Raw genomic sequence first — 12,580 nt, 5'->3', positions numbered from 1 at the left:
TTTCACTAACTAGATCAATCCATTTGCCTATCAAGTCAACATTCATTATTTTTTTCTTAATCAAGTAGGTAAACGTTTCACTATTTTCATATCAAATTGGAGAGAGATTTCAAAAGTACAGGATCGACCAAGTATTTTCTTCTTTTTTAAAGAAAGGAAAATAGACTACATCCAGCAAGCATGTAAAATGCCGAACCACACATATTTGTTACTATTTCAAGACTGATTAGACCATGTTGATTTACAGATAAGCCAAAGAAAAATATAATGAACGAATTAGTACATCTAATGGCACATCATGGTAGAGCAACCGCAACTCCACTGAAGCTACAGCTCGCTATAGTTACGCCAGACAGATCGAAATTCTTCACGGAATGTATTGAGGCGAGCCTTCAAATTAGGACTCCTGAAGCTTGCATGAACAAGAGTGGCTGAAAGAGAAAGAGGACAAAGTTTTAGTCAATCATAACATAGAATTTGAACAAAATTACAATAAGAAGAGAGAACTCACCAAGAAGGCCTATTCCAAAAGCCCAAAGAACGGTTAAGAAGCCACAGGAAACAAACCAGAGGAAGAAACTCACTGCATAGTTGCAACAGTTACCAAACAGAATTTTATATTATAACTCCCCAAAAATTCAACAGGAAAGAAAAAGAAGAAAAAGGATGATAGAAAAACTATAAGAGAAGAAGAGAACAAACACTTCCAGTACCTATAGAAAATACAAAGACAAACACCCAACGAGGCCTTCCACAAATGAAAATTGCTCTTTTAGTGGATGGACGCCCTCGAATAACAGGCCTGAACATTATCAAACATATGTCAGCAGTGACACAAGCCTCGTGTGCTTTATGAACTCAAATAAGCATGTGTACTCACGTGAGCGCAGGCCTCATTTTTGCAGCTAAACGAGGTGAAAACTGTCTGACAGTTCTTGTCACCTTTTCACTAAAAGTACCAGCAAAACTGCAGGAACAACGCTAAGCAACATTAGAAGATGCAGGAATAAATGAATGTCATTATTAAAACTTGATTCTTTGAAGGCAAATCGTGTTTTTGATTATTAAAGATAATATATTCAGATATTCAGCATTGAGAATGCGCTGTGAAGTATTTACAGGAAAAATGTCGCTACGCATTTGTAATGAACTGAAAAAGTGTATCATGGCCTATGTGTCATATGCATATTGCATAACCATGTTACACCAAAGAAAACAGTTAAGAGATACATGTATAATTTATGTTGGGTGACAAATTGTGTTTCACATGCATCTCTGAACAAAATGATATCTTAACCAACAGAAAGACAATTGAAATCGGTTATTCTTCTAGCTGTTGACACATCGCCAGAAAAACTACCATTGTTTTTCCTTTTTGTCCAGCCTAATATGAAGCGTTGAAAAATATTTATGACCAGGAAAAATATTAAAGAGTCCAAATGACTTGCGTCATATCTCTCCATACAAAGGGAAGAGTACAAGTATGGCCTATGGGTAACGAATGAAAAAATACATGGTAGTCACTACTGCAACCCTGCATCAGGAGGATATTATTTTCTCATAAACCAAAGCAAAAGACTATCCCGTTCAACCTACTGCAGTTTTAAAGCCAAATAAGTTTCCAAGTAAATAACTCACAGCTAAAATAGTTGATTTTTAATCCTTTGATAAATGGGAGAATTTGAAAATTGTGTCCAAAGAACAGAGCTTCTAAGTTTGGAGATGCATCAGGTTTAGACTAACAAAAGCATAACAAAAAGAAGCGATGACCAAGAGGGAGAGAGATGTCAAAGGTGTTATCTCACACTCAAGATGATCCATATCCCATGTGTTAACAAAATTTTCGAAAAATGTTTCATTTGTTGCACGACCTAACCAAGGTTTTACTTTATGTGGAAAAGGTCCAAATTTGCCCCTCGCCTGTTGACTTTCCTTAGCTTAGCCAACCGATTTAAGTTGGTCACAGAAATACCCTTGTCGATACCCATACAAAACATACTTGCCTCTCTTTGCTAATGAAGCACCTACTCGCCAACGTAATCCATGTTGGCTCTTTAAGCTTTCGATGTTCTTGGAAAGATGAAACAAACCACTCCCTTTACCCATTTGACCACTTCCCTATTTTCCCCATCTTCAACCTTTCAGTAAAAAAGCCAAAGGCAAGAATGCAAAATATAGGCAATCATATGCAAACTATAACTCTGATGACAAATAAAAACCTCACCAAATAGAATAGAGTACCTGTCATTTAGAAAAGCAATACTAAGCGTTGTCAAAAGCGCAGCAACACTTGCAAGTGGCCTCCTTAGAAACCCCAATGCTGCAATATGAAATGCAAATGAATGTACTTGTTTGAGTTCTAAATAAACCCTGTATTGCTAAAGTAATATACATAACTCAATAATCTTTCCTTACCAAGAATAACCACAATCATAATAAAGTAATTCGTCCTGTAACTGCAAAAAAAGGGGGAAAAACATTTTAGATGCAATCAAGAAAACCTAACTCGCTAAAGCTTCTTAACAAAAGGATATAGAATTTGGGTTTCTCACGTTTGATTGGACAAAATTTTTGAAAAATATTTCCTCTGCAAAAATAAGTTGCTTAACAATTAGAAAAATGACTAACTCATTAGAACTTAGAAGTCGGAAAAACAAGTCTACAAGTGACTTTCCACATTAATTGTGTCCTCCTCACCCTCCAACCCACCCCAATAGTCCCCAACCCCTCCAACCACCTCATCTTCAACGCACCCCCAATAGTCCCCACCCCCACCATCCAAGCCCCATCTCTCATATAATTTGTCTAGACTAGATTATATAAAAATGCTATTAAGATGGTATTTTTTGCATACATACCGAACACTAAGTTAGAAACCCACATATTTTCCTATAAAATATTTCTAAAAATGGCAGTCTGGTGCATTAAAACTCTCGCTATGCCACAAGGGTTTATTGTACACAGCCTCACCCAGCATTTCTGCAGAAGGTTGCTTCCAATTTTCTAAGAAAACATTTTCCTTTGTACACACCGTTTCATTTTCCTTTGTACACACCATTTCATCCATTTAATTTGTTGTTTTTTCAACCAGTATGGCAAAAAATGTTGCTTTTAGTTTGTGCATTCAATCTGGAAAAATTCTTCCTAAACTCTAGCAAGTTGATCCAGTTGTTAAAGGTTTAGAGAGTGAAATGGAGAGAACGTAACATACTAGTAGAGAATAGAGATTATACTAAGAAAACATTTTCCTCAATACCAAAAACATCCTTTCATTCCATTGTACACAAAAACTGTTGCTTTTCATTCATGTGTTTAATTGCTAACGTAAGAAAATCATCTGGATGAATTATTCGTAAACTCTAGCAAGCCAATTAAGCTGTTAAAGATACTTGGGAGAATGAAATGAAGAGAAGGTAACATACTAGTAGAGATAACACTAAAGACAACTGTTCCATTAAGAATAAGACAACATATCACTCATACACGCCGAAATTAGTAGAATATTTTCTAAGAAAAACATTTCCTTTCATACAGAACACACCTTTAATGCATTAAATTTGCAGCTTTTTCTACAAGTGTGGCAAAAGTTATTGCTTCCAATTCGTGCATTCAATTGATAAAATAAGAAACTCAATCAATTTGGACAAATTATTCGTAAACTCTAGTAAGCTGATTAGGTTTTTAGAAGTAATTGGAGAGAGAAATGAAGAGAAATTAACGTACTAGTAGAGATTACACTAAGAAAACAGTTTCTTAGTACCGAACACACCGTTTCATCCATATCTTCAACAAGTATGACGAAATTTATTGCTTCTAATTTGTGCATTCATTTGCTTAAAAAAAGAAAATCAATCTAGACAAATTTTTCATAAACTCTAGTAAGCTGATTAGTTTGTTAAAAGCACTTGGGGAAGGGAAATGAACATAACGTACTAGTAGAGATTGCGCTTAAGACGATTTTTCTATTTAGAGTAAGACTATATTTCTCATACACACCAAACACAAGAAAATAAGTAAAATATTTTTTACATTTCCATTAAATTTGCAGTTTCTGCAACAAGTGCGTGAAAAATCACTGCTTCTAATTTGTGCATTCAATTGCTATAAAAAGAAATTCAATCAATCTGAACAAATTCTTCTTCGTAAACTCTAGCAAGCTGATTGAAGTACTTGGGAGAGTGAAATGAAGAGAAAGTAACATCCTAATAGACATTACACTTAAAACGACTGTTCCATTTAGAATAAGACAATATATTCCGCTTACACACTGAAAAAAATAAGTAAAATATTTCCAAAGAGACATTTTTCATGGAAAATATTTTCCTTCATACCGACTAGACCCTTTCATCCATTAAATTTGCAGTTTCTTCAACAAGTATTCGAAAATTGTTACTACTTCCATACAAATTGCTGCAGTTTTTTTGAACAAGTATTAAATACAAATTCTTCATAAACTCTTAGCAAGCTGATTAGGCTGTTAGAAGTACTTGGGAGAGTGAAATGAAGAGAAAGTAACACATCCTCATAGACATTACACTTAAGACGACTGTTCCATTTTGTTAAAATTGGTCTTGGGCCTAACTCACACCCCAAAAGCTAGCTCAAGAGGGGAGGATTGTCCAAGACCATATAAGGAGACCAAGGACCCTTTAACCCACCGATGTGGGACTCCAACACCCCCGCACGCCCAGGGTTGGACATCTGGAGCGTGAACAATATAAGACGGGGGGCCCAACATCGGAAACAATAAACTGGGTGGGTCTGGCTTTGATACCATGATAAAGAAATGGACCTTGGGCCTAACTCAACCTCAAAAGCTAGCTCAAGAGGTGAGAATTACCCAAGTCCATATAAGCAAACCACTAGTCCATTCCCCAACCAATGTGGGACTTTTACCCACTCTAACACACCCCCTCACGCCCAGGCCTAACTGGCACTGGCGCATGGACCGGGAGCCCAAAACGGGAATGGACCTGGCTCTGATACCATGTTAAAGAAATGGACCTTGTGACTAACTCAATCTCAAAAGCTAGTTCATGAGGAGGAGGATTACCCAAGCCTTATAAGGAGACCAAGGACCCTTTCCTCTTTCGATGTGGGATACTTAACACTCCCCCGCACGCCCAGGATAACTGTAGCGTGGACAACACGCACAGGCTAACTGGAGCGTGGACAATATATATGGGGGCCCACCATCGGTGAACAAATATTTGGAATGGGTCTGGCTTTGATACCATGTTAAAATTGGTCTTGGACCTAACTCACATCCCAAAAGCTAGCTCAAGAGGGGAGGATTGCCCAAGACCATATAAGGAGACCAACGACCCTTTAACCCACCGATGTGGGACTCCAACACCCCCCGCACGCCCAGAGTTGGACATCTGGAGCGTGGACAATATAAGACGGGGGGCCCAACATCGAAAACAATAAACTGGGTGGGCCTGGCTTTGATACCATGATAAAGAAATGGACCTTGGGCATAACTCAACCTCAAAAGCTAGCTCATGGAGAAGAGGATTGTCCAAGCCTTATAAGGAGACCAAAGACCCTTTCCTCTTCCGGTGTGGGATAGAAAGAGAAGAAAGTCTCATATTGGTGGTTAATGAGATGGGTGGTGGCTTGGGCAATCCTCCTCCTCTTGAGCTAGCTTTTGAAGTTGAGCTAGGCCCAAGGTCCATTTCTTGACATGGCCAGGTCCATCCCCGTTTTGGGCTCCCGGTCCATGCGCCAGTGCCAGTTGGGCCAGGACATGAGGGAGTGTTAGAGTGGGTAAAAGTCCCACATTGGTTGGGGAATGGACTGGTAGTTTGCTTATATGGACTTGGGTAATCCTCCCCTCTAGAGCTAGCTTTTGGGGTGTGAGTTAGGCCCAAGACCAATTTTAACATGGTATTAAAGTCAGGCCCATTCCAAATATTTGTTCACCGATGGTGGCCCCTATATATATTGTCCACGCTCCAGTTAGCCTGTGCGTGTTGTCCACGTGTTGTCCATGCTACAATTAGCCTGGGCGTGCGGGGGAGTGTTAAGTCCACATCGGAAGAGGAAAGGTCCTTGGTCTCCTTACAAGGCTGGGCAATCCTCCTCCATTTAATAAGACAATATATTCTGCTTACACACTGAACACAAGAAAATAAGTAAAATATTTTCAAAGAAAACATTTTCCTTCCCACCGAACACACCCTTTTATCCATTAAATTTGCAGTTTTTTCAACAAGTACTCGAAAATTGTTACTCCTTCCATACAAATTGTTGCAGTTCTTTTTCACCAAGTATTCGAAAATTGTTACTACTCCCATACAAATTGTCGCAGTTTTTTCAACAAGTATGCAAAAATTGTTAAACAAGTATTCGCAAATTGTTACTCCTTCCATACAAATTGTTGCAGTTTTTTCAATAAGTATGCAAAAATTGTTACTATTTCGATACAAATTGCTGCAGTGTTTTTTCAACAAGTATTAAATACAAATTCTTCAAACTCTAGTAAGTTGATTAGGTTGTTAAAAGTACTAAGGAGAGTGAAAATGAAGAAAAGGTTTACGTACTAGTAGAGATTACACTTGAGACGACTGTTCCATTTGGAGTAAGATCGAGGAAAAGTGAAGCGAGAGAAGAATTCAGATAAGGGACGTGGTGGAGATGACCACTCGACTTCACGTAGAGCTTCAATTAGATCCTCTGTAGTCACAGTTCCCCAATCCATCAGGCGAAGCCCTGGAAATTCTTCAAGTAGCAAAACGGTTTCCAATTTTTGATGACGAAGATGATGAAAGTGAAAAGGGACCGAATGATTTGGTTATATTAAAAAAAGAAGAAAAGGTGGAGTGAAGAAAAATGTCTGAGCCCGGGTTCGAACCGGGGACCTCTAGTGTGTGAGACTAGCGTGATAACCGACTACACCACCCAGACATCTGTCCTTCATATTGTGTTTTTTGTCCTAGTTCCTAATCATGTAAGTTTGCTTGTTTTTTTCCGCGGGGAGGGGGCGCGGGGTAGGGATTTAAAGGATAATTATTGTACTATTTATTTATGAACTAAGATAGAGCATATGTTGAAGGTATATCTTTATGATCATTGATAGTGACAGTACTAAGGTTATCTAAATTAGTGAAATTGTTGTATATAAAATTATTAGAATTAACTAGTAGTTGTGATATCATTTTTATTTGCTTGAACTGAGGTTGTTATATTTATTAATGAATTTTATAAAATAGTGAATTGATCATGCATCGTCTGAAAAATGGAGTCTTATTTTGAGGGATTAGAAAAGCTAAAATAATATTTGTCTCACGAAAATTGCATCATAGACTTACCAAAATCAATTAATATTGCAAAACTAGGTAAAGATTGTTCAAGAAAATGAATTATCTCAATAAAATATAATTCAACTTCTTATGTAAGTAATTGCTTTAAATATGTTACATGTAATTTGTGAAAAGAGCACTTAGTTTAAAAAGTAATTGCTTTAAATATGTTACATGTAATTTGTGAAAAGAGCACTTAGTTTTAAAAAAATATGAATAAAGTGATTAATTTTTTCTATAAAATCTATAATTTCAGTAATTTGTTTGACTTCTAATTGTACCACCAATTCCACCACTGAAAGTGAAAAGGATCACTTGATTTTTTTTTATTTTTTTTTTACATTGTGTGATGATAGAAGAAGTAGTACTCCATATTTAAAAACATACAATTTAACCATGTTAACAAGCAACCTATTTTAATAGCTCTTAAAAAAAATAATTTTGATTTAGCTAAATATTTTAATAAAGCAAAAGAAACAAGTTCATCCAAGCAACATCTTGTATGTTAGAGCGAGAGAACTAGATATCGAGAGGAATCTGTTTTATAAGGTAGAAGTGTCACACACTCATACGTTGAGGTTAAAATTTATAGTATATTTATAGATATCTGTGAAAATTTGTATATATATGCTAAGTGGCATCCACAATATAAAAAGTCAATACATGGGATGTCATGATTTAGCAATCGGTTTAGAGTTTTTTGTGCGTAACTTTTTATCTACTTCTTAGCCTTAAGATATCTCTTTGTTTTTGTTGGGCCTCTCATTAAGGGCGAATTTTGGGCAAAACCTCTAAAGCCAAGGTTTTAGGCCCCTCATTTTTGGAGGCCTCATTTTACAATTTAGCTTATATTAACAAGCAACATATTCTGATGGCTCTTTAAAATATTTTGCTTTTGATTTTGATTTAGCTAAATATGTTAATATAGCTAAAGAAAAGTGTTCATTTCATCTTAAAAGAATTTTTTTAAAAAGGTGGAGCAACATCTTTTGTGAATTGGAGCTAGTGAAATAGATGTGAAGAGGAATCTATCTTAAAAGGTAAGAGTGTCACAGCACCTACATGTTTAGGTGAAAATTTGTAGTATATATATAGATAACTATGAAAATTTTTGTATATATACTAAGTGACACCCACAAAATAAAAAGTCACATATGAAAAAGTCAGATTTTAACGATCGATTTAGAGTTTTTAATTTTTTGAAGTTTTAAAGGATAGTTACAATATTATTTATTTATAAACTAAGGTAGAGCACATATCGAAGGTGGATCTTTATTATCAGTGATAGAATAAGATTATTTAAAGTAGTCAAATTATTACATATAAAATTATTAGAATTAACAAGTGGTTGTGATACCATTTTTATTTACTTGAACTGAGGTTATTATATTTATCAATGATTTTATAAAATAATGGATTGATCATGCATCATCTGAAATTTGGAGTCTATTTTTTTGGTTGGAAAAGACAATTATAATGTTTGTCTCTCAAAAGTTATATCATAATACAAAATTCTCCAATTTTTTCAATAAAAACTTACCAAAATCAATTAATATTGCAAAATTAGGCTAAAGTTGTTCAAGAAAATGAATTATCTCAATAGAGTATAGTTCAACTTCAAGTAGAAGTAATTGTTTTGAATATGTTCATCACGATCCGAATTGGGACCCTGGCTGTGACAGACACCACAAGCCAACCAAGGCCCAAGATGACCCCTTAGCCTTACATCATAAGTATATTAATATAAAGAAACTACAGAAGTCAACCCATAAAATGAAAGAGTTTGATAAATAACAAAAGAAAATTGAAAAGTCAAATTCAAATTCAAAGCTAGAAGTCACAATCAAATATTGTCTATAAGCCTCTATTCTTAAAACATTTACTAAGTCTGGACACGATTTCGACTATGCCAAAGAAAAATCAAAAGAATGGAAATAATCAAATGTCCGAAAAGTAACAAGGTTTTTCGAAGGACAGAGGGCTCACCACTTCTCCAACAATCCAATATAATAACAGACTATGCATGTAACGTTGCATAGGGTCACAAAAAAAGCCTTCAAATCTACACCATAAAATGATGTAGCTTTCAAGGATGGTCAATACGACAAGTACTGGCATGCAACCCAAGGAAGGGGATAAAATATGTATTTATCAAAATCAATCATAAAATAGTATCATCATCCATAATAATCATGAAGTAAAGGGAGAGTAACATAAGGATATATTAAAAATTTAATCTTGAACTATGTAGCTTACATCGACCTTTAGTCACCCACAAGCTATATAGATTCGATTTTCCCTCCCCCCATCGGAGAGCCTCAATCCATGTTAGCCGCATGGATCGAGGATTAGACTAAAGTCACCAATAGACAATAGCCTCCCTAAAACAATTGTGTACTACTGCGTGAAGCAAGCACACAACAGTCATCCATATTTCAGGACAAGACCTCCCAATATCGGCAAACGTGATTTTAAATGTTGGTCTTAAGGACTACACCTTCTCGGTAAAGCTACACAATTTCCATTAAAGCCCAATTAAAATATTTTCACATACCATTAACTATGAATTTTTTCCCTTAAGGCATTCCCAAATTGATATCGTCATACTAAGACTTACAAGTCATCCATATAATGTCATACCGTTGTCATTTAACCATTTAAACTCTAAATTCCAATTTAGATATTTAACGTAAACCATTTTCCATTAATGTCATACAATGTTTCAAAGGACGAGTTAAATGCTATGAAAATCTCCATTTAAAACCAAGTTATGCAATAATTGAGGTTCATATCTTATATTATGTAAAAACTATATCCATTGTGAAATCAAGATACCAAATTCCCCATTTTGTAAGTCAAATTTCAGTTGACAAACCATTATTCAAACATAAAAAATCATTAAAACAAGGGGAAAAACCAATACAAATATATGACCACCAAAATTCCTCAACCCTAACTTTAAACAACTATTAAAACATAAGAATATCAAGTAAATATCACAATTTAAATATAATTGAAATAAGAAAGTGTTCAACATGCTTTTTTGAAGAGAAATTCCCCGAGATTGCAAGAAGAGAAGCCCTAAGTTTGAACCCTAACCTTATTGATTTTCAAACTTAGTTTTTGAGTGAGTAATGACCCATTTTGAGATAATACAAATGTTTTAAGGCTTAGAAATGGGTTAAATGAAGGTAGGGTGGTTTATAGGACGTGAAATGACCCAAATACCTTTAAAACCATTTGAAAATAATATCCCATCGACGAAGGCAGGAAGGGTCACGGTGTGGACTTCAATGGCAGAGACCTAACCTCGGGTTGCGAGGCCATCGCGAGGCTTTCCTTTCTGGTCCTATGATCGATATGGAGGAGAGGTAGTGATCCCTTACGGGCCCCCTTATGGTGCGAGGCCATCGCATACTAACCCCTCGCAACGCATGGCCTCGTTTGATATCCCAAACCTCTCCCAAGGCACTCAAACTCTTCCCGAAGTATTTTACACTTAATTTAGGGGTCACATAGGTTTATTTTAACTCATTTTAGAATTTGTAACACCTGAGGTATTATATTATCCCCCCTTAGGATCATTCGACCTCGAATGAGAGATTAGGACACCTTTAGCACAATACAAAGAAGAACATTGAGGGACTCAAGAATGAACTCAAAATGCATTAATAGAAGAAAAAAATATAAGATTCGTACCTCAAGCACTCTCGTCCTATGATGGAAATAAGAACAGGTATTTAGCTTTGATGACCTTCTCTGATTCTCATGTAGCTTCCTCTACCTTTTGGTTCCTCCAACGCACTTTCACTGAAGCTATCTTCTTAGTTCTTAATTTCCAAACTTGTCTATCTAAGATTCAATCGAAACTTTCTCATAAGACAAAGAATCTTTAACACCACTATCCTTAATGGGCACCACCAAAGAAGGATCACCCACGCACTTCTTGAGCATAGACACATAAAAGACAAGATGGACTGATACCAAAATAGCCGGTAAGTCCAATCCATATGCAACTTTTCCAATTCTCATTAGAATTTGGTACACAATGTAATGGGGACTGATCTTTCCCTTTATCCCAAATCCCATAACTCATTTCATAGGAAATACTTTCAAGAACACCCAATCACCAACCTCAAACTCCAGTTCTCCTTGCCTCACATCTGCATAGGACTTTTGGCAATTTTGAGCAGTTTTAAGCCTCTCTCGAATCATATTTACTTTCTCCATCGCTTGATGTACCAGGTTAGGTCCAAATAATATAGTCCCATCCACCACATATATTATTATACGCGAATTCAATAAGCGATAAATGATCAACCCAACTTTCCTTGAAGTCAATTACGCAGGCCCTTAGTATATCTTCTAAGGTTTGAATATTACACTCTGCTTGCCCATCCGATTGAAGGTGAAGAGCGGTACTAAGGTTCACCTGTTATCCAATCCTTTTTGAAAGCACTATCAGAAATGAGCAAATAACTGTGTACCTCAATTAGATATGATAGACATGGGGGCTCCATGCAACCAAACTATCTCTTGAATGAATAACTTTGCATAGTCCTCTCCCGAGTACTTTGTTCTCACAGATAGAAAGGGAACAGACCTAGTAATTTTATCTATGATGACCCAGATGGAATCGTATTGTTTTCAAGACTGTGAAATACCAGTAAAAAAATCCATATTAGTCATCTCCTATTTCCACATAGGTAGAGTTATATCTTGGGAGGTACCACCCGGTCTCTAAAGCTCAACTTTAACTTATAGATAGTTCATGCACTTGGTGACAAAATTTGATACATACCTTTTCATGTTATTCCACTATTACATCTCTTTCAAGTTGTGGTACATCTTTGTCGAATCAGGATGAACCGTATATCTAGACACACGAGCCTCGGTAAAAATCTTCTCCCTCAACCTATATATATCAGGAATGTAGAATCTATCTTGGTATTTAAGAACACCATCTCCCCTAATTTCAAATGCCATAACTTTCTGCTGACCCACATCATCCTTGATTTGCATAAGTATAGGATTATAAACCTACTTTTCCTTAACTTCAACCCCAAGAGATGATTTATCCTCTCCATGTGCAACCACTCCCCCGTTCTTTGAGTCCGATAGGCGGACTCCTAAATTTGCCAACCGATTGATATCCTTCACTAATCCTCTTTTTTCCTCCTTGACATGGGATAAACTCCCCATGGGCAACCTTCTAAGAGAATCAACAATAACATTAGCTTTACCTAGGTAGTAGTGCAGGCTCATGTTGTGTTTCT

The 12,580-nt window shown here is 36.2% G+C and overlaps 1 protein-coding gene and 1 non-coding gene across 17 annotated transcripts in view; both read right to left on the bottom strand.

Annotated features, from left to right (window-relative positions):
• The window catches only part of LOC107843456 (PRA1 family protein A1), a 32,304-nt gene extending 25,412 nt beyond the window's left edge, over positions 1-6,892 (bottom strand). For 11 of the 16 annotated variants that reach the window (XR_001666384.2, XR_007046296.1, XR_007046300.1 and 8 more), the window contains exons 1-7: positions 6,546-6,825; positions 2,416-2,456; positions 2,242-2,320; positions 881-967; positions 714-802; positions 512-583; positions 284-431 (exon numbers count right to left, since the gene is read on the bottom strand). Coding sequence is in view for 4 of the 16 variants with exons in the window: in XM_016687762.2 (XP_016543248.2) it covers positions 328-431; positions 512-583; positions 714-802; positions 881-967; positions 2,242-2,320; positions 2,416-2,456; positions 6,546-6,703 (630 nt within the window). In the remaining 12 variants the exon portion in view is untranslated. Of the gene's footprint in view, positions 1-65; positions 432-511; positions 584-713; positions 803-880; positions 968-2,241; positions 2,321-2,415; positions 2,457-6,545 lie in introns of those variants that run through there. The other 5 variants (XR_001666382.2, XR_007046297.1, XR_001666383.2 and 2 more) reach the window with 3 other exon arrangements.
• TRNAV-CAC lies at positions 6,836-6,909 on the bottom strand. Its single transcript has one exon. It is a non-coding gene; the product is annotated as a tRNA-Val (tRNA).
• Positions 6,910-12,580: the final 5,671 nt, after the last annotated feature.

This window comes from Capsicum annuum, chromosome 10, assembly GCF_002878395.1.
Source record: "Capsicum annuum cultivar UCD-10X-F1 chromosome 10, UCD10Xv1.1, whole genome shotgun sequence".
NCBI lineage: Eukaryota > Viridiplantae > Streptophyta > Magnoliopsida > Solanales > Solanaceae > Capsicum > Capsicum annuum.
Note: the sequence above shows the minus strand (reverse complement) of the source record. Positions and strands in the feature narration are given on the sequence as shown.